This window comes from Neolamprologus multifasciatus, chromosome 1 (assembly GCF_963576455.1).
Source record: "Neolamprologus multifasciatus chromosome 1, fNeoMul1.2, whole genome shotgun sequence".
Classification (NCBI taxonomy): Eukaryota; Metazoa; Chordata; class Actinopteri; order Cichliformes; family Cichlidae; genus Neolamprologus; species Neolamprologus multifasciatus.
Genome location: NC_140439.1, coordinates 36,593,085 through 36,615,332, shown reverse-complemented (window position 1 = coordinate 36,615,332; position 22,248 = coordinate 36,593,085). Strand labels below are relative to the sequence as shown.

General features: G+C 41.6%; 1 protein-coding gene across 3 annotated transcripts in view; it reads right to left on the bottom strand.

Moving 5' to 3' along the window:
* The window catches only part of LOC146526191 (neural-cadherin-like), a 381,462-nt gene that overhangs the window by 90,690 nt on the left and 268,524 nt on the right, over positions 1-22,248 (bottom strand). For all 3 annotated transcript variants that reach the window (XM_085183449.1, XM_085183576.1, XM_085183527.1), the window contains exons 27-28: positions 19,514-19,728; positions 1,692-1,819 (exon numbers count right to left, since the gene is read on the bottom strand). In XM_085183449.1, the coding sequence (XP_085039575.1) occupies positions 1,692-1,819; positions 19,514-19,728 (343 nt within the window). The remainder of the gene's footprint in view (positions 1-1,691; positions 1,820-19,513; positions 19,729-22,248) is intronic.

Sequence of the window (22,248 nt, the reverse complement as noted above, 5' to 3'; positions counted from 1 at the left end):
GTGACTCAGTCCTGTGCTTTTACTGAAGTGCTCTAAAGTGGTGCTGAAGTGGGATGCTGGGATGAAAGAAGGCTGAGATGCAGCCGATCCAGCTGCTTTTAGGTGCCCGAAGCCTACAGTGGCACTGCAGCTTGGAGCTTTCATTATGTCACAGCATCTAATAATAGAAGCAGGAACTGTCATTGATATACGATCGGCGAATAATATGCAGAATAATCTTAACAACATAAAGATTTAGTCCAATTTCACACTAATTTAATTAACTTGCAATTATTTGGGGCAGAAGATGTTGCAAGAGGGCTATTGCAATCATCTGTCTGCAATTATCCTCCTTTGTACTCTGCACTGAAGACAGTTTCCCCATTTAGATTCCTGGAAAATAACGATATTAAAAAGGTTTGCGTGGAGCCGAATGGGCAAAGCTTAAAGTCTAGGACATATACTAAATATATAACCTCATATCTGAGATCATACATACAAATCAGCAGCTTTATCAAATATACCAGAAAGAACATTCAGTTCAAAAGACATGGTGTTAATGTTTTGGCCCAAAGACTGTAAATAAAAAAGAGACATGGCCTATAAAACAGTGAACTCCCATGTTGGAGCTTCAGTGTCAATATTTTTGGTCTCTTCCTCGTGATGAGATATGGGGACACTCTTTTGTTATGTCTTTTATTTTAAATGGGGGCATAATTTACCCAATGAGCACTAATGCTCTATAAAATAACACTTTAAACTAGCAAATGAGACCATAAATGTATAAGTGTTTACTGAGGTTAATATTCAGGGGAGCCAGAGAGTCACCTTCTTATAGACTCTGGCACAATCAATGGACCATCCCCTTCCTGCTGGCCATGTGGTCTTTAACAATTAACAATAATTCCAACTTGAATGGCACTTGTCATGTGCATTTATATGTTAAGAAATTAACAAGTATTCCCAAGAAATTGCCATTTTAAATCTTCTGAATACAAGGACATTTTGAAGGAATATTAGTGGACTATTCTGGGCTGTTATCTGATGTTTGGGGTAATTTCAAAAGTGTGCATCACATATTTTAACCAGAAGAGCGACTTCAGCTCTGAGCTTTACAATCACAGCTGAGCAGACTAGCAGGGTGTTCCTGTAAAACTGCTAACTATCTTGTGCAATACATTTCTGGTAAGTTTTAAAAAATGACCGCACTACTGTAGTTTTATCCAAGATTAATAACACATCGCATGCATTTATATGTATATACAAAGTAAAGCAGCCAGTATATTTCGACCAACATTGGGTTGATTCATCACTTAGCACGTGGGCCAAAGACCCAAAATCACTCTGGTGCTAACGTTACCTAAATGAATGAACTGTAGGCTTGTTACTCACAATCTGCACAACTAAAGGAGCAGCTTACTTACTGCATCATATCCCCTAATGCAAAGACAGTGACATTTATACATGATTGCAGAAGGTGAATGCAATGCATGGTAAAGGTAAGAACAAATTATATTCAAGAAAGAAAAATCCATATTTACAAATTCATGTGTTTCATGTGTATGAAAATATTAGATGTGCCTTTAAAAGTAAAACAAAAACAATTCATTAAAACTGGATAAAAAATAAAAAATTTTCAGTGCGATGTGAATTTATTTGAACTTATTTGCTAAATAAATGATGGCTGCTGTCATATAGAGAGAGCGACCCACCTTGCTGTTGCTGCGGACATCCAGCCGATGCCACCGCCTGTCTGCCACGTTCACGTTGCCTGGCAACTGTAGCACCACTGTGCCCGAGCCATGGTTGATTTTCAAGGTGGGGGTCCCATCTATTAGCTCTAGATAGAGAAAGAAAATGAGAGGGATGATAGGTGAGGGGTGAGTTGAGAAATTAGTTTTCAGAGCTGCAATATGAACACTTTTAGCTGTTGACAACCAACCTGGTGCTGGTACTGAAGTCTCGAAAACAGCAGCAAAACCACTGTAACAGGATAATGTATGCCAAAGAATTAAGTAGTGTATGAAAAGTTATAAATTAAAGAATGCACCCAACATAAAGTACCAAATTGCCAATATTGTCTCTGTATATTTGCTCTAATGAGGATTATTGCACAGAGGCTGCTGTGATCTCGTTTTTTTCTTCATGGCAGTCAACAAACATCAGACAAAAGTTATTACATTCTATTTTCTGACTTACTCAAATGGGAAATTAAAAGTTAATGAAGTGGTTAAGACTGCCTGTGCGCTTTGCACCATGTGTAAGGAAATAAGAGACCGACCGCAATCCATCATCACGCAGGCCGAACTTCAAAAGTTCATGCTGACACATAACAGTGAACACTAAACATCTGCTTATACTGTGGGACTGAAGGGACTTCTTAGTTCACGCAACAGCAGCTTGTACTTAGTCTGCATCAGAACTCTCACCCACAACTTTCTAAATGTCAATTTATTGACTCAGTGGAAAAAGGTCTCCGATATATCCACTCACTGAAGTATTTTTAGGCCTCTAATGGTTCCAACAGTGTTCAAAGAGTCTCCGGGGTCTGTTTTCATTAAGGCAAACGGATAAATCTGGGTCATTTCATCGTCGTTCCATCACTTCTAATGTTCAAATGGCAACTTCTGGGTGAAGCAGTATCCAAAACTACATTTCCTGAAATTTCCACTAGAGGTTCATTTAAAAATACACTAAATTACTAGGGGTGCAACGATACACAAAATTCACGGTTTGGTTCGATACTTTGGTGTCACGGTTTGATATTTTTTCGATACAAAAAAAAATGTTCATGCCTTTTTAATTTGTCTTTTATTAAAATTATAAATATATATTTTAACTCAAAAGTACAGTTTTTAAATTTAATGTTGCTGAAACAAAAAAGTAATAAAAAAATAAATCTATCTGATGGAGAAATCACTCATCTTTGGAAAAGAGAGTTTATTACAGAGAAATGTCTCTTTCCAAAATAAAAGCTATACTATACGCTTCTTCTGGGCTATACTCTCAGCAGCATATTAAACATATCAGGTCCCCATAAGGAGAATCATGTGCTAACGGCTGTCTAAATGACTCGGGTAAAGTTTGTAGCATGCGTGCTTGTTGTTTTTGTCTGCTTCCACTTGTCTTTGCACTAGGATGATGTTGGTGTAAATGTGCAGTCATATTCGTTGTGTTCCCACTAGTGCTGTCAGCGTTAATCTTTTTGAAATGACGTTAACGCCACAACACGGCAAATCTCCGTTAACGAGCTACCGCGGATCGCCCTGTGCGTGGGGCTGGATGGCCAACACATTAACGAGCTAACTGCGCTAACACACTAGTTCCCACCCATGTAATTGAGCATTGCGCGGCACATCAGACATACTGTTTTACTTTTGTCCATGACGCGCTTACCTTCAGGGTCATACGTCACTTGAAATCCAAAATAGTTCCAAAGGCCAGATCTGAATGAGGGTGGGGGAGGTTCAATCTGCCATGTTGTAACAACAGCTTAACTTCTATGTCGCTAGCTTGCCCTGCGCTCAGTGAATCTGCGTTCGACTACTCCGCCTAGGCTGCACTGTCGAGCGCAGATCCACTGAGCGCTCAACACAGACAGCATCGTCAGAAGAAAAGTTGATAAAATAAATTAAAAATTCTCTATTGGTCGATACATATGCGTACCCGGTTCAATATCGATATGAGTATTGTTGCACCCCTATAAATTACATATATAACCAATCCAGTTGTAAAGTTTCAATTCACAGAGGTGTGGCTGTGTTGACTGGCAGGTAACTCCTGATACAGATAGCTATAGCTGGTGTCTTCAGCTAGACGTCCCCCCACCACCTAATATGAATCACTAAACTGTGTACAGGTTATATGGAACACTATAAAGCTCGCTACACTTGGCTGATATGGTCACTTCTGGCTCTAAGAAATCCAGGATGTTGCTGATCATAACACATTTAAACCAGAGGGTGATGCCACCATAGCTACCTCCTCCTTTTATATACAGTCTCTGACATTGCTCGTGAAAAGTAGGTCACGTCCGTGCATGACTCTTATGAAGCTGATCATCACATTAAGAACTTTTTTACTGTCCCATTAGTCCACAGTCTGCACTTCCACTTTCCAGCGGTGAGAAAAAAAACTTATGAAGAGTACGATCCAATTAGAAATTAGTAAAAAGAGTTACAAATGTGACTGCAGTGACTTCACAAAATATGTCGTAATTATGTTTTGAAATTATGGCTCATGTCAATACGGCAGCATGTCTCTGTTGGCTATATTCAATTAAAAATAATAATAGGCCGTCACAGTTCATGTCCAACAACTTATTATTCCCAGTTTTACCCACTGCCCCTCCCTCCCCCCCCTTAAGCTACAATCCCACACACCCACTGCCAGAATTAGGTATTTAATTTAAACTAAAGCATTTGTTCTTAGGGTTCATTTAGTATACTCCCATTTGGCTTTTCTCTGTTAGCTCCGAGTCTGGCAAAGTGAAGTACTTTCAGTATATGCTAGAATTATAATTAAGACAGAAAAAACTCTGGCATCGATTTCACAACTTCTGCACTCTGACATTTGTCTTCACGCTGCAGTCAGTTGAAGTTTGAAGTCAAAAGAGGCTGACAAAAATCAAATTCCCTTCTTAGCGCTCTTCAATCCGCCGTGTGTGTCTGACTTCAGCTCTGCTTTCGTCATCCCTCTTGCTGCATTTCTTGCGATGTCAGTCTGCCTATCAGCACTCTTTCATCTCCTGTCTGTGTCTTTTACCTCCTGACTTGCTTCACTCTTTCATTAACTTCTTCACGGTAACTGACATTTTACATTGTGCCACTTTCAAATAAGTCACCATTGCTTTCTACTGACAGCTTTCACTTTTTACCGTGTTTTTGTGCAGCACTGTTTTTATTTTATTTTTTTTTTATATGCCTCACTTATTACATGTATTCAGATGTGATTATTTTAATGTTTGTGTGCAAAAACATTATCACTGAAAAGATGCCAGAGAGTTCAATGCAACCCATGCAGATTCTTCTTCTTCTTTTAATGTAATGTTTGTCAGAAAATGACACATATAATATTTAATAAGTGTAAATACATTTTACAAATGTTACAATACATTTTATATCTACATCTGGAGCCCGTGTCTGATTTTTTTGTAACAAACCTAAGTTTCCCCTAAGCCTAAGTTGTTAGCAATGATGATGAACAATGATAGACGATGGCTTTCTCGAGTAGCCACGAGTCTGACACCATGAATGTAGAGTGGCGGTGTGTTGATGACCATCCTTGCATTAATATAGTGAGACTCATTAACTGTAATGTTAAAAATAAACTCTGGGAGTAACCAGACAGCTAATTGGTTACAGTGTATCTCACATGGGCACAAAAGCCACCAGCATTGGGAATTGAACTATTAGTTCTTGGTTAAATTCCTGGTATAGCAACTTTTAACATTTGCTTTTCACCTGCACCAACTTGCCACATTGTTACGGTGTAATAAAGAAAAAATAGTCAAAATAATTAAGAAGTGTCAGGATCTGGAGACTCGACTGGAAAGTGCTATCAGGCACCTGAGTTCCTTGGTCTCCACCCCTGGGCGGAGCCATCTCCCTGCTGCAGTCCTGCACACCTGAGACTGATTCGGGGCAATCAGGTTGAGGATTTAAGGTCCCCTCAGACTCTCCTTCACCGCCAGTTTGTCAACGACCTCACGTTAGTATTGATTCTACGGCTTTTTACGCTCTTGCCACTTTTTCATTGTTAACCTTGGTTTCATGTGCTTCAGATTTCCTGGACCTTCGTTGTCATCACCCTCAACCCCAGCTCGCCTTGGATTATCTTCATATTCATAAGGAATACGAGGACTCTCACCTGCCTGCCCTCCAGCCTCACTCACCACCTTGGACACAGCGGAACTCAGGTCTGCCAGCCTTTCCACTACTTCCCTGGACTACCACCGCCTCTCCCTCAAAGCGAGATTCACGCCGATCACCAACGCAACCGCTCCGTAACCGTCGCAACCTGCTAAATCCCCGTTCACCCCCCCACTGACCCACGGCTACTTCGTTTGCAACTCCTTGTCACGAATTCACTGGTTGACTAAATAATAAACACGGTTTGTGCCGTCTCTGTTTGTGGTTATCTGCAATCGAGTCCAATTTAGCTATCGGCCCGTGGCCATCGTGACAAGAAGGATGTTTCCTCAGTTATCACTGCAAAGAGATTAAGAGCTAATGTTATTAGTTGTGTAATTTATTGAGAAATGTTAGACATTAGCATGTATTTTAGCTGTTAAGTCTGGGTACTCTTTACTGAAAACATGGTCCAAAATATGCTACAAAAAATCAAATGCAAACGGTTTTACCAATTTTACTGAGGAGATTCAGTCGGTTTGTTTTTCAGTGTGTTGTCAGCTCCCTTCAAAAAGTGTCTTTTTCTTTCTACAATCTTTTCCTAAACCTATAGAGTGCAAGAGGTGACCTGATATCTCACTTTATATGGGTTCTGCACAGCATGTCCCTCACCAACGGAGAATGACTCCAGTTTGCGGTCAACATCTAAAGAATTGTACAGCTCATAAAAAGAAGTCCTGATCTACAGCTGCATCCCTGCTGAACACCATCGTTACCAGACAGAGCTGCTTAAATAACAGTTTTTACAAAGGAATTAATGAAGATGCATTTGGCTTATTGTATAGACTGCTTAATGAAAAAGATTGGAAAGCTGGCATTCAAAATAAAATACTGTATACAACATTTGTCTTCCACATAATAGATGCAAATAAAGTAACCTATTTATTTTTGTAGTTTAGCTGTATTAACATTTCAGTCTATAGTACCTCTCAGTGGGTAAAACCAGCTGCTGAAAGTGAAACCTAAAGAAACACATACATACCAAGAGAGAGTCAAACTCTCCTTTTCAGCCATAGGTCAGCTGAAAAGATCAGTCATAGCCACACTGGCTTTTCCACATGTTTAAAGTGGACCGCTTGCACAGGCCGTTCTGAACGACCAATATCATTATTTATTTGGAGGACTTGTTGAAATTCGGTCCTAGTGAGCACATGATAAGCTGCTCTTTTATAATTGCTTTGCCAAGCCTGAGATGTGGCTTTGTGATGAGAGCCCCATTCTTCATTACGCCACCTCTCATATAGGAAAAAAGAAAAACAAAGCCCTGGCACTTTCATTTTTCAAACCGCAGTCAGCTAGAGCAAGTTTGTTGCTGGCCTCTCTTTTCCTCTCAACTCCCATTCAATTTCCTGGACATTGAGCTGCAGGATGAGTAGATGCAACACTTCAGGAATGATCCAATTAATTTTAATACATCGGCCAAGGCCAGACAATTCACCAAAAAGAACAGAGTAAATTCAATAGATCAGTTCAAGTCAGAGCTTTCCTCCTTTGTTTAACTTGTACATTGTTCTCTTTAGGCTCAGCTCATTCCCGACATTTAAGCTGCCTCATTCATTCCCTTCTCATTTACTGTCCTGCTTGGGACCCTTCAACTTTTTTTCTTCTTTATCTCGCATATCTAAGTCTTTCAATTGCAATTCTTCAGACTGCCCCATCCCCACCCAGGGGAATTTCTTCTTATCTTGAATCTATCTTTATGCCAATGCTCACCCCAAACCCTCCATACGCCAACACTGCAGCATCCAGATAAGTCCAAGCTGGTAATACAGTGACAGCCAGGAAAGGGCACCTGCATAAACCTAACAGAAAAACAGTTTGTGGATGTATTAAAAGACAAACAAACACACACAGGTGGAGGCAGGTGCAGAAAAGTGCACACATAAACAGGCACCCAAAACAAGCTCAACTGCAGATTGACCAGCTGATTGTCCGCCGCTGCCAGGAAGCCTACCTGTCAGGACTGACGTGACATTCCCCAGGAGAATAAAACAAACTTCAGAGGTGTCAAGAAAGTAACGCAGGGAAGACGCAACACAAGGAAAGAAAGAATAAGAAGCATGGATGGGAGAGAAGCGGGAGGGGAAAGGAGGAGGAAAAACGCAAGGAGAGGACATGAGGAAAAAGTGATGGTGGGAGGGGGGAAGTGACAGCAGAGACAAAGCTGGGAGAAAGTCGCAGATAAGAGAAGGTGACAACAGATGGGCAGAAAATGCAAACAAAACAACAGCGAGATGAAAGTAATGAGCAGAGAAAACAGACAAAAAAATGCTTTAATCTTTTAGAATCATCACAGAAGTCAAGATTTTTATTTGGTTGAATTATTCTCTATTGTTTTTGTTAATGAGCAACTAACATCAATTAAAGCGTGTGTGAATACCTTCTGTTTATTTCTACCGCAGAACGTCAGGATTATTCACCACTGATGTTTCCCAAAATCTGCTACAAACCTGGGCCACTGTCCTCACTTCCTGGACCGCTTTCACAATAAAAGCACCTTCACCTTGCATTCTTTTTGCTGCTAAAAAGGACATACTAGTTTGATCCCATATACTCAAGATGTCAGAAGTGAGTAATAGTTTTGTTTTCTCACAGACTTTCAAACAATTACATTTCTTTTTTGCAACCATGTCTTTTATATACAGTCTGCCGTTCCTCTTGCCGACTGGATGTGGGAAAAGCTGGAGCCTGAACGGGAAAAGCAATTAGGAAATCTAGTGCAGCACCCGCTGTCACAGGCGTACAAGCTTCAGCACAGGTGGATGCTTCACTCCATGGTTAACCTCTGCGATCTTTGATCTCTGACAACATTCTCGAATCTTGGCTTTTTCAACCGAAGCTCATTTAACCTCCTAGGACCTGCCGTCCACATATGTGGACACCACATTTTGGGTTATTTAGACCAAATACTCACTTTTCCTCTACAAGAGCCTGATATCCACGTACGAGGACATTATACTGTTACTGTTCTATCGAAATTTTAAACAAATATCCTCATGTGTGGCTCTCATTTTTCTTAGAAACAAAAATTAGGTTAAAAAAATAATCTGGTAATTCTTTGCTTTTACATTCATCAGGTCCCAATCAGCCCAAATATCAAAGAGAAATTAAAAATGCATGCTGTGGAAGAGTTCGGGTCTTAGGAGGTTAAAGCATTTTTATTGGTTTATTTATATACTACATTGTGGGAACTGGTGATATTGTTGCGAGCTGACGGAAGAGTAATAATAATAATGGATTGGATTTATATAGCGCTTTTTAAGGCACCCAAGGCGCTTTACAATGCCACTATTCATTCATTCTCACATTCATACACTGGTGGAGGCAGCTACAGTTGTAGCCACAGCTGCCCTGGGGCAGACTGACAGAAGCGAGGCTGCCATATCGCGCCATCGGCCCCTCTGGCCAACACCAGTAGGCGGTAGGTGAAGTGTCTTGCCCAAGGACACAACGACCAGGACAGAGAGCCCAGGCGACCTTCCGGTTACAGATACACTTCCCAACCCCCTGAGCAACGGTCGCACCAATATTAAATCGTAGGATGATACATAATAGTATGTTATAATCTATGAGGTCACAAATGTCCCGGCTACAACACCGAAAAAATTAGACCACGGGTCACTTGAATGATGTGAGACACCACACTGTGTGATTACTCTCATCTCCAGGAATATACCTACCAAGGTGAAGAAGATACTCCATCCCTCAGCTGTCTTCTGCTTATTAAGTAGAAAGTCACTGGATAAGCAGTTATGTTAAAATAACATAGTGATAAAAATCTTTATTGTTCCCAACATAACTGTAGCATAAGAACTACTGTTGAACTTCTCCTTTGGTGCTCTGGCAAAAAGAAGCCCACTGAGTGAAAGAGTAACACAGAGACAAACAAACAGAGCCGGTTAGGAAAAGAAGAAAAGGATTGAGAGGTTAGCAGGAAGTGCAGCGGGCTGGCAGGCCAGATGGGAACATCTTCATAGGGACCGGCGTTCTTTTTAAATGCTCTGGGTGTACCAGGGGTTAAGACAAGACTTTGCTCTTAAAGGGCTCATCCACATAACCGTGCTTCGTTCCTGCTACTCATACCTAATTCATTACCTCCTACTCTGAGAGCGACAAGAGGCAAAGAGAGTGAGAGAAAGAAAGACTAAGAGGGTGAGAAAGTGTATGCTTTGTGTGCAAGTCGGGTTTGAACTCCCACAGAGGTGGAGGGGGGGGGCTCTTAAATATGAAAAATGTCCCCCTCGTCTGACGGCCCGAGGATACACAGGAGTCACAGCGAGAGCATATGGACTGCATAAACAGCATTACAAATCACACCGCCGCACGCATAACCCCCCCTCCTAAAAGGCGCGCGCGCACACAAACGCACAAACGCAGTCGCATTTACACAAGTTCCCACAGAAGTCAGTCTGTGTACAAATCAGCAGGCGAAACAGCAAGAATATAGCACCGAACGTCTTGTATAAACGATCTGTCAGCTAGCTAGCCAGCCCCACAGCCGACGCATATTGGATCTCCACATCCAGCAGCAGTTCCCATTTGAAAGCCACAGTAGAGCTAGGCTGGGGGGTGCTGCTACATAGCTGTGGAAATTGAAGGTAATGCCAAAGCGAATCTGTGTATTTATGTGTGTTGCTGCTCGCTCAATCCATTTTCTTTTGGATTTATGGCTTTAATTCATCACTCAGACCTCCTTTGGGATAGCAGCACAATATCAACAAATACACATCTATATTAAGTCGACACAATATGCTCCTCTTGGTTCAAGAGAAAAGTTGAAATAAACACAAACTCTCGGCGAGCCTTATCTGACTCCCTGCCGGCCAACTTTGCTCATTCCACAAGGGCATTGTAATTGCACACATTTAATTTGTGTTGTTAATTTGTCTATCGATTGGACAAGCGCAGCCCCCTGGCTGGAAGACTTTGTGTGTCTGTGAGTGGGAGAGCAGTCTTGTGTGTTTGTCTGAGCACCTCAGAGCAGGTCTGACGCTTGCAGTCATGTTTGTCATTTACTGTTGATCTCACTGGGCACAAATCATTACCGCAACAAACAATCTCCTAATAACAGCCGAGGTCAAACTGCGGCACTGCTGATCACGCCGGATCCTGATGCTAAGAGAGCCGCTATATGTGCAGCGCTAATAAAACTGTCAAGCTGCCAGACTCGAAGGTACATTACATTAAATTTTATGGACTTTCAAGCAACATATAGAAACGCAACGTGGAGTCGTTAAACGGATGGTTTGACATTTCGGAAAATACTCTTTTTGTGTTTTGAGCCACATGATTGATGCCACTCATGTCACCTGTAATGTCGAGACTGTAATTGTAGTTTTCTTGGGGTTTTGCGTGGGACAATATCTTGGCAGGTGCAGTGATTTCCTGGTTCCTCTCACTTGCCTGTCAATCTAGCGGCGACTCCAAAACTCGCTCGGTGAACCCATCGAGAAATATTCAGTCTCTCTCTGGAGAGCCAGAGTAGCTTCCAGTCCTTACACAAGAAAGCAAATAAGCACATTTCAAAATATGATTTCCTGGAAAGGTTGTTTCTTTATTTGTTGAGCTGTTGCTGCCATGCATCACTGTGATTGGCACAACTCTTTCAGCACTACGAGCTTTGAGCTGCTGCACATACGGGAACCAAAATAGCGGGTGTGCTTAGAGATGCTCACACAGTCGTGCTTTGCACTTGTTGTGCTTGATTAAAATAGGGCACATAATCTGCTTTTGACGCAACTACTGTAGCCGTGTGTGACAGAGGTGCGTTGAGGTAAATAAGTATATTAGAGATTAGATAACCGCGGGGTCACGCTGTGAAGCGGTGACAAGCGGTACAGACAATGTCAAAGTAAATGTCAGTCAGACAGGTGGAGGGGCAGCGAGGACAGTGGCACACTTGTCAAATCTGGAATGTCAAATGGAAATAATAGGAAGAATAGGAAGCCAGCCTATAAATACACACACAGAAAATGATTCATATCAATTTTCGCTCACCTAAATCTTTTTTTCTTTCTTTCACAGCTGGGACATAGATTTGTGTTTTCTTTATTCAGCTTCCCAGTCAGGCTTTCATGGAGAAAGCGGCATGTTATCGCATCACAGTGAGCAGGTCCTGGGTTTGAATCCAGCCTGAGGCATTTATTGTAGAGTTTGCATTACAACCCTGCATATGTGTGAATGTGAGGGTTGCCTGTCTCTATGTGACAGGGTGCACCTGCCTCTCGCCCTACGAAAGCCGGGATAGGCTCCAGCACCCCATGAACCAGAAGCGTATGGATAGATAGATACAAAGTGACAACCATTTATGTGTTTGATATACTGATGCAAGTCTTTGCTGTGATTTGCTAATGGTATAGTTCTAATGCTTAGAAATTAAATTCAGCTCAGCAGTTCAACTCAACAGTGTGCAAATAAAGTTTACCGTAGGGACCGGCTTTATGTTTGCATCTCGTTATGTTGTTGTTACAGCACACTCTAACACGCATTGCAATCTAAACAACTGATTAACTAGCATCCCCGAAGCAGGTCCTAAAATAACCAGAAATTGTTTTCACGCAAAAGCAGCGCCGCACAGCTGGTGCTTGTTCGTGGCACGAGAAGCACGTCTTGACTAATTATTTGAAAAGGTTATTCTTGAATACAGTATCTGTAAAGCATTGTTCAGCAAAACTAAACATTGTTCTCTAACTGCTGCTCTTTTGTGCTGGAAATCTGGATGAGCTCCACGCATGAAAGCGTGCAACCGGAGCTTAGCGTAGAACAAACTGACCCTGAGCTGCTAACCAACATGGTCGTCCTAAGCTTAAAATGCCTTTATGTACATTTAAAGCTCACATGCCAGCAAAGGTAAATGGATTTAATGGAACATCCAATGTTCTGGTCTTAGCTAGAACATAAGAGGTCAGCTTAGGTATGGGTATTATTCAGCCCTGCACACGTACACACACTAACTCCACCAATTCTGTGTTATAACCATGTAATCTCTTCTCCCTGAGTGGCCAAAGATTGGATGTAGTACACGGCGATGTTCCCAGTGTGCATTTATGTGTGTGAGTGCCTTACACCTTCTCTGGCCTACACAGCAGGGCTGGCTTGCTACAGCTGCCCTCCGGCGGGATAAAGGGCGGATGAGTGGGTGGCTTTGGAACAGCAAACCAGCATCTCAATAAAAAGCTGAAGTGGAAGTTTGTGTGTGTCTCTGTGAAGCACTGGCAAATTTGATCAACCGCGATGGACAGCAGCCCTAACAAGGCTTAATAACAAGCCTGTTTCACACATACAAAAGCAATACATTCAAAATGAAAATCCTGGCTGTATATTAGCGCAATACAAAGTCATTAGTAGAAAAAAAAAATGATGCTATGCAGCACTCTCCTTTGAATCCACCTGACATTTCATATTGTCCTCTCTTTGATCCTTCAAATGCACATTTCCCCTCTTTCTTCCAATTCTTTTCTTATTACTGTAATTCTCTTTTCAAACTACATTTTCAGTCCTGCATTAGTTGGCGTGAATCCCTCCAACCTTACGATGCAATTTCCTGAGCAGCTCTTGAACTCATAATGGATTCATGTCAGAATGAGACCTTCAGCATTCAGTTCACAGCGCATCCGATTTGGGAGTGAATCATCCCATTTTGTCTGATTCCTCTCGTAATTAAGCATCAATCCAGTTTAGCGCTTTGAGCATCAGCGGGAGAAGCGGATGCTCGAAGCTCTGTTCTTTCAATTATATTTGAACAAAACAAGTTTTTTTTGTTTCGAGAAATCAGGTTCATAGTGCAGTCACCGAGTTTGTGTCACCTTAAAATGTTTAAAGTAAAAAATGGTGCTTTTTTTGTCCCTTTCTTCTCATCAGCTTTGCGCTTTATGTTAATGTGCTCATTGCTGCTCATTGTTTATTATATTTAAATGCCAGCTTTATTATGCACTTCCTTTACTTTTGGACGTTAGATTTCCTATTTTGAGTGCAGTTAATTTACACAAGGACAGTGAAGTCATTGAAATAATAATCTTCATGGTATATAGACATGTATTTTTGGACATTATTCTCACTTCCTTCCTTTCTGTCTGATATGTAGGTGATGCTGAAGAAAAAACATTTGTACACAGTTTGTGTATGAAAGGCTGGCTATTACTATATATGATCCTTCTTATTAAAAACCGTGCATTGCCAATTCAATGGTCCTTATATCAGATTTTATTGAGGTTTTTCCCCCGACTGCAGCTGGTAAATGTGTTCTTTGTGTTTTCGGTGTGGGTGGATTATTAAGTATTATCGATAATAGTTCAGGAAGTGGTTGTTTTATGAATGTTTATTTTGCAAAAGCTAAAAAGATAAATTGTGTTTATCTGGAAAATCATCCACTACTATCTGAAAATGGCTGCAAACTCCCAAACTTGTCTGAAAGACAAAATGTTAAATGTTAATTGAAGGCCCCTTTTTAGAATAAATGTGCTGATATAAACATCAAGGACTGTTTCAAACAGGTTTTCAAAGTGATAAGGGGGTTCCACTGGTGAGCCACAGAGCCAGTGCTGCAAAAACACGGAGCTGAATGGGAATTTTTACATGGAAAACACAGAACAGCTTGTTGTTGCTCTTCTTTTGAGGATTTTGTTTCATTAAAATTAAACCTGGATGTTAGTGTATTGTAAGTGATTGATAAAAAAAAATCGGGGTCAGAGTGGGAGAAAACAAAAGGTTGGAAAGGATGTGTATAGAAATACAGTGGCTTATATTAGCCATCACTGGGCATCACATTTGGAATGTAAACAGGCCACTGAAGGCCAATCATCAGTTGCTATCAATCAATGTATAGTGTCAGTATTCACTCTCCTTACCTTAACAGGAGGTTTCTAGCAGTTGTGTAAAAAAGTGAATGTCAGATCTGCAGTAAAGTGTCAGACATTGTGGAAGTTTGGTAGAAAACTGTCAAAGGTTTTGAGAACCTTCACCCATTACTTGGTTCAGCTGCGTAGAGCAACCACAACTGAAATAAGCAAGCTTCGAGTACACGAACAAGGCCACCTCCTTCAGAAATACAGCCCAGACTTGAAAAGCTTTAATGACTTTCACTCGGTTTGGGAAATTTGATGAATGACAGTACAAATCTGTTTGGATATGTGCATCAACAGTGGTTTAACTTAGTGGTGGTTGAAGGATCCTGTATCGTGGTTGCAAACCTGTTTTGTAGCCCTCAAAATATTATCTTGACTTCTACAATGTTACATTTCCCTTACATGGTGCATGACTCTAAATGGAAAGTTTGCAGATGGAGAAGTCTGTTCTCAGAGCAAATAATGAAGCTGCCAAGGAGAATTTGCTGCAAGCTCTCTACATAATATGAGGCGACAGGTACAGGTACGTACTACGTGAACTGTGGTTGGGTGGTGTGTTAAAATTTTGAAAATGACCAAGGCCGGTCCAACAACTAGCTTTGACAATATATTCTTCGGTTCCACTACCTCCTGGCTGTCTAGCTCTCGAATACCTCAGGGTGTTTTTTCACACCTGCCGAGTTTAGTGCGTTTAAATCGAAGTCTGGTTTGTTTTTCCACTTGAAGTGGTTCATTTGTACAGGTGTGAACACAATAACTGCAGTCGGGTACGGACAAAAACAAGCACACCCTTTGGACGAGCGCGGTGCATTTATGGAACAACCTGGTGTACATTACAAGTGTGAGCTAAAAAAATGTCCCTTAGCCATATATGCTTTGTATTCTCAATGCGGTAAGGTCCTATAGATGTGCAAAGGTCTGTACAAGCTAGCGACTAACATAAATTCTCTGTGTTCTCCAATAGTGCAGAACACAGCACGTTCTTCCTGTATTTACTTTTGTTGCTTCTGCCCCAGACACATGGGGCCAGTGAACAGACGCAACATTCTCACATGGTTTATGATGCAATATTGTCCACTTGGAAAATAAACCAAAGCGTAGCAAAAAGCTACGAGTTAAGCTACTCCTCAACTGAATCGGACCAGAGTAAATGTACTACATGTGTGAAAACACCCTCAGAAATCTGCCAGACACAAGACCTCTGCTACTCTACACTCGCCAGGTATACATGGTTTAAATGTCCGTCAGGGTCTGAGTACAACTTTCACTAACTAACCCCCCACCCAAAAAAACCAACAGTATCAGCAACTTCTTTCAAACAAAAACCAAAAGAAATGATACCCAAACTCATGAAGGTGAGATCCGCATTCTATTGAACTTGGATTTATACTTTTAATGGTAACACTGACATTATTATTAGTATCAATTCAAAATCCAGCGTGGAGATTACAGGCAAAATGATCACAGAATCACAGCATCAGAATCAGAATCAGAATCGTGTTTATTGGCCAACTATATGTGCAGACATATACAAGGAATTTGGCTCCGGTAGATGGAGGCTCTCAAGCACAGCAATGTAAATCAGACGCACACATAAACACACACAGACGTGTCTATATATACATTACACATACATACACAAAGCTGTGTAAACCAACTATAAATAACCAATCTAAACTTATATACATATAATACAGAAATGAGGTGGATGAATACTACAGAATGTACATAAGGTGCAGTTGCAGTCTGGCAGTGGGAGCAGTGTGACAGGTCAACTGTTTAGGAGGGAGATGGCGAGGGGAAAGAAACTGTTCCTATGTCGGGTGGTCCTGGTCTGCAGGCTTCTGTACCGTCTGCCAGAGGGCAGCAGATCAAAAAGTCTGTGTCCAGGGTGTGAGGGGTCTGTGATGATTTTCCCTGCCCGTTTCCTGGTTCTTGAGCGGTACAGATCCTGGATGGAGGGCAGGGGGGCACCGATGATCCTTTCTGCTGCACGTACAGTCCGCTGCAGTCTGCTCCTGTCCTGCGTCTGTAGCTGGTGATTTCCTGCGGGCCCCTCCACGCTGACGCAGGGTCATTGGCTGAGAGCCGTTCTTCCAGCTTCTGGGAGTAGATCCTTTTAGCTGCTTTGATCTCCTTGGTCAGTGTGTTCCTGTCTTGCTCGTACAGGGCCCTGTCACCACTTCTGTAGGCGTCCTCCTTGGCCTTACGAAGATGTTGGAGTTTAGGAGTGAACCATAGTTTGTTGTTGTTGTTGTATGTGCAAAAGGTCTTTGTTGGCACACACACGTCTTCACAAAAACTGATGTATGATGTCACAGTGTCCGTGAGCTCATCCAGATTATCAGATGCATCTTAAAAAACAGTCCAATCAGTGCAGTTAAAACAGTCCTGCAGTTCCTGCTTTGCTGCGTTAGTCCACTTCTTCATAGTTTTGACTACAGGCTTGGCACGTTTAAGTTTTTGCTTAAACTGGAATACGATGGACCAGGCAGTGATCAGAATGTCCCAAAGCTGCCCGGGGCACAGAGCGATAGGCATCTTTTAGAGTGGTGTAGCAGTGATTCAGCATGATGTTGTCCCTGGTGGGGCAGTCTATATGCTGTCTGTATTTAGGGAGTTCGTGGTTTAGGTTTGCTCTTTTAAGCGCGAGTGCCATGCCGAATCCTCGCCGACGTAGTTTCACCAGCGCGACTCGCCCGTCTACGTCTTCTCCAGGAGCCACAGAGAGCTGCTGCGCCTCCAACTAAAATCTCCAAAAAACTTTCCAGGTTTGTGAAAAATGGATAAGAACTATAGTGAGACGACTGCCTGATGTTTAGCAGTTGATCTCTGGAGAAAGTGATGTGGTCTGAGTGACCAAAAGCGCAGAAAATATACAGAAACAAGAAAAGTGCGAGAGAGCGCAGTACCGAGGCTGCCATCCGCGGCGCCATCTTGATCATGAGTGCATATACAAGTACTCTAAATAACCCCCCGTAAAGAACGCTCTTTATCATGACGCAGTTTGGTGCATACTGCGATGCAGGAAGTCTAATCTCGCCCATGGATTTGTTACATGCAGTAGGTCAACCTTGACCCAAGTTAATTAGAGCTCTAAATATGTACAGCCTGACTCTAATTACACACTGTGCACCGACTCCACTAACAACTCAACTAACCTAATCCTAAGTCTTTAGGACCCACAAACTGGCTGGCTTTCAAACGCACACAGATCCTCTGACACCAACAAAGGCTAAAGAAATAATTCAGGATTTACACTGCAAACCTGCTCATCAAATACACACTCGACACACACACACACAAATACACAGACACACAACTCATCCGGCTCCCCAGGCGGACTTCACCTCCCACACATATTACTTTGGCAGTGATGGAACAGCAGCATCTCTCCCAAGAGAGAGGAGCAATACGAGGCGAAAGGAGTAGCAAGAGAGACAAGGAGGTGTTAGTCTCCCAGATTAAAACACTAAATATACCAACATGTACAAGATATTTGTTCTTTGTTTCCATCTGTCTATAATCCCTGCCTACTGCCCTCTATTCAACAAGATTGTCTTCAAAGTTTAAGAATATTGCCACTGCAACAAAACAGAGGGACACAATTTTCCCTTAAGAGCTACAGATGAAACCTTGATAAAGTTAAATTCACACCTATTTTCAAAAGTTTCTTACCAAAATTCACGCTATACATCACTGCAGTGAACAGCAGGATTGTGTATGCATGACTGTCACTGTCTAATCCTGAGTGCACTGCAAGTTAATACACAGGGAATTAAACCAGAAATTGGAGACGCTTGTTTACTTGCACTGAGCATTCCTGCCATACCTAATGATGAGTGCATATCCAACTTGCAATGATGAACAGTAAAAGTTGAAATATTCAACTCAACACAGCATCCAGACGAGAACATGCTGATGCTTGTCTCTAGTTTTTTCCCGCACCACGCCGTTTACCCAAGAGGTATTTTGTTCTTAGGATAGTATATCAATGATTTATATAAGGAAAAATAAAAAAATAAATGCACTTAGGTGTTTCTATTTCTATTTCTTTTTAATTAGTTCACATTTCTCACGTACCGCTGGCAACCACAGACGTACCACCTGGGGAAAAAGCACCTCCGTTTGGGTTTCACAGTCATAGTCTGGATTCTGTTTTGTTTGTTTAGAGTAAAGCTACACAAAAACGATACCTCCTCTTCTTAATCCTCCCACACTAAATCCCTCCATTATTTACCTCATCTAAAAATGTCTATTACCTTAACTTTTAAGCCCCCCTTAAGCAAAACAGCTTTTATTACTGCAAAGCTCAAAGTGCCATCATTATTTCAAGAATTGCTGAAATGCAACCTTGGGAGTCTGAAATAATGCTAAAAGGTGAGAAGTATATATGATTTATGCACTTTTAATGCACAGTTCGTAAGATGGGGAGAATGCGGAAGAATAAAACAGTCGCTCTTTGTTCTGAAGCTCAATCTGCAGGATTTATCTGCTGCTCCAGAAATGATAAAAGGCAAAAGTAATGTCTTCCTCATCTCAGAATGTGGCAGGACATATTATTTTTTCTGTATTGTTTGTGATATTCATGTTAAATATGGTCAAATAATGAGACCAGCACTTGTACGAATAATCCCTCCAGGTTTCAGCTGCTCTTAGTGAGTTCTACTCTTAGCTATGTATGATGTCAGCGAATGAGATCCCTAATATAGTCATCAATATTTTTCCTTTACTGGACCCCAGTAATAAAAACACAGAACACGAAATAAACACATTTCCTACCTATAGCCATGAAGTCCTCACGGTCCCAGGCTTGCAGCTGCGCTAAGGGGCCGCTGTACAACACCAGGCCATCAGCCACGTCCGTGATGAACTCCAGCGACACATGGCTCTCGAAACAGGGCATCATGGGAGGAAACCAGGCATAGCCGTTGCCATGGAAACTGTGCTTGTTCTGCTGGCATTCGGGCCCCTCGAACTGAGCTGGGCACTGGCACCTTGGGACAAAGAGGAAATCAAGAGGCGAAATGACACGAGTTAGCGAATGCAATAAAGAGATGGCTCCGATTTTTTCACCGCTTTGTGAAAATTCAGTTAGAACACTACCCCGATCTTTCTCAACCCCTTTTTGAACCTTTCACCATATTTAGCTCTTTCAAGTATTTTTGCACCACGTCTGCTCTCCGTGTCTCCGAGTCTAGTTGTTTTCCCCTCTCAGACTAAGCTCCCCTTCGGCTATCTCGGTCTCTCATTTCGTATGTTTCACTGATGCAGATGTTCTCATTAGTGGCAAAACCACAGGGAGAATCACAACATCACTACGAAACTCCTCTCTCTGCGTTTCCACATATTCAAGTACTCATTTGTACCACTGCTTCCTGTCAAAATGTCACCTCTCACCTTCGCTCTCTGGGAGCACTTTAGCCTGTAAATTACAAATGCCAGGTTTCTTCTATCTACTTATTAGGGCTGCCACAAACGATTATTTCGATAGTCGACTAGTCACCGATTATTTTTGCGATTAGTCGACTAATCAGATCATCATCCATTGGACATAAAACGCACAGCTTATTGCACCAGCAGCATCTGCTCTTATATAACTATAAGCTTACAGCTTTAAGTGTTTAAGGTATGTGCTAACTAAAAATAAAGACAAGATGATAGTTTATTAAATTTTAATGAAATTTGCAGATTGTTTCGGTGAAGTTTAATAAACTCCTTGCTATCTAAAATATAACAGGACACCGGAGTAAATTCTCGAGCATCTCACACTTCTGATGATCAGCTGTCTGCTTGACGTTTATTCAGCTGTGTAAAAACTATAACTTTAATCTCAGCCAAACCGATTTACTCAGGAACAAATAAAATACTAAAAAAAGCCAAACAATAACATTTTGAAGTTATCTAAGTGACTTATGTATGTTTAACCTGAGTAGCAAAAGACGGCAGTGGGTTTGACAACGATTAGCCGGGAGTCCGGTGTTCTCACGGCTCTAGTTAGCCTAGCCCCCGCGAGCTATCGAGCTAGTGGCTAACAGACGTCTCCGAAAACGTCAGAGCGCTTTTGAAAATATGTGGTGTCTTGATAAACTGAGCAGATATTTGAGGTTTACACAGCTACATTCTCGCCTGAAAATATGTTAAACGTTTATTTTGTGACCCAGAAAGAATAATAAGAGTAATATTAAAACTAACTAGCTGCCGCCATTGTTGACAACTGCGCTATGAATTCTGGGACGCAGCTTCTTCTTCTTCGGGGTTTAACGGCAGCTGGCATCCTTGTACATGCAGTGCTGCCATCTTCTGTTTCAGTCCGTTATTACACTCTTAAATCCTACTACTTATTCCTGCGTCTTTTGTGATCTTACAAAGCTTCAAATGACGCGTCGACTATTAAATCAGTCGTCGAGGATTTTGATAGTCGACGTAATCGTGGCAGCCCTACTACTTATATGCATCTTCTTTGTCTACATGACCAATCTTATAAATACATAAAATGAGTACGAAATAATCAGGAATTTTTCCTCTGACATAAAAACATGTCCAACTCTGTTGAGTGGTGATTACTCTCTGTAATCACCAGTGAAATGTAAAAAAAACATACACCCAAACAACAATGGGACTATATTCTCGCAGCCATCTGTTTCCCTCGCCTTTTCAGAGTGTGCATTTTACCATCTAAACTCGACACATTCCTGAATCAATTTCTCTTATTTATCTGATTTTTTTTAAAAAGCTTTCATCTTTTCATGTTTGGTAGCTGGAAATGAATCTCACGGGAAAGTCATGGATTTTTCAACAAAATAAAAATTCTCTTCTTTCAATCCACATGTTGCCAGCAATTAAGAAATATAAAAATTGTACACCCAGCTTGCCTTCCAAATTTGTGCACACAGACGCGCACACACACAAACAGAACAACAATGCCTTTCTCCAGGGGAATTCTCTTCCTCCTAATAAGTGAGTTTTTCATTGGCTTATGTTATTCACACTTCAGCTGCCTCTCAAGATATTCTGAGTCTGAGCCTGGTGGATCCTACAAGCCTACACAGGATGTGTATTTCCACCATTATGTGTTTGCATTCACACATCTCCTTAGTGTTCCGCAGACAGCTCATTTCTCATCCAAATGTTCCTTCGTTCTCTTGCTCATTTTTCTGCCTCTGCTCTTCTCCTAGAATTGAAAGAGGACACGTGAATGCATGTGCACGCAAACAAACAAATGCAGACTCAGAAATCAAGCAGCCCACATACAATAAATGACACCTGTACAAATACAGGAGGCATGTGTCACTTCACTGCCTTCAGATGCAGGAACACAAGCAGGCAAACAAACACTTTAGACGAATGCTAATGTAATATACGACAAGATGTTACACTCTGCCACAAGACGGGTAGTGCTGACTTGCCTGGCTTGCCATTGGCCAACCTTAAAGTACAAGAAATCTCCACGATGCACAAATGCTATTCATACACCTTTTCCTGCACACGTGTCTGTTTGTGTGAAATGCAAATGC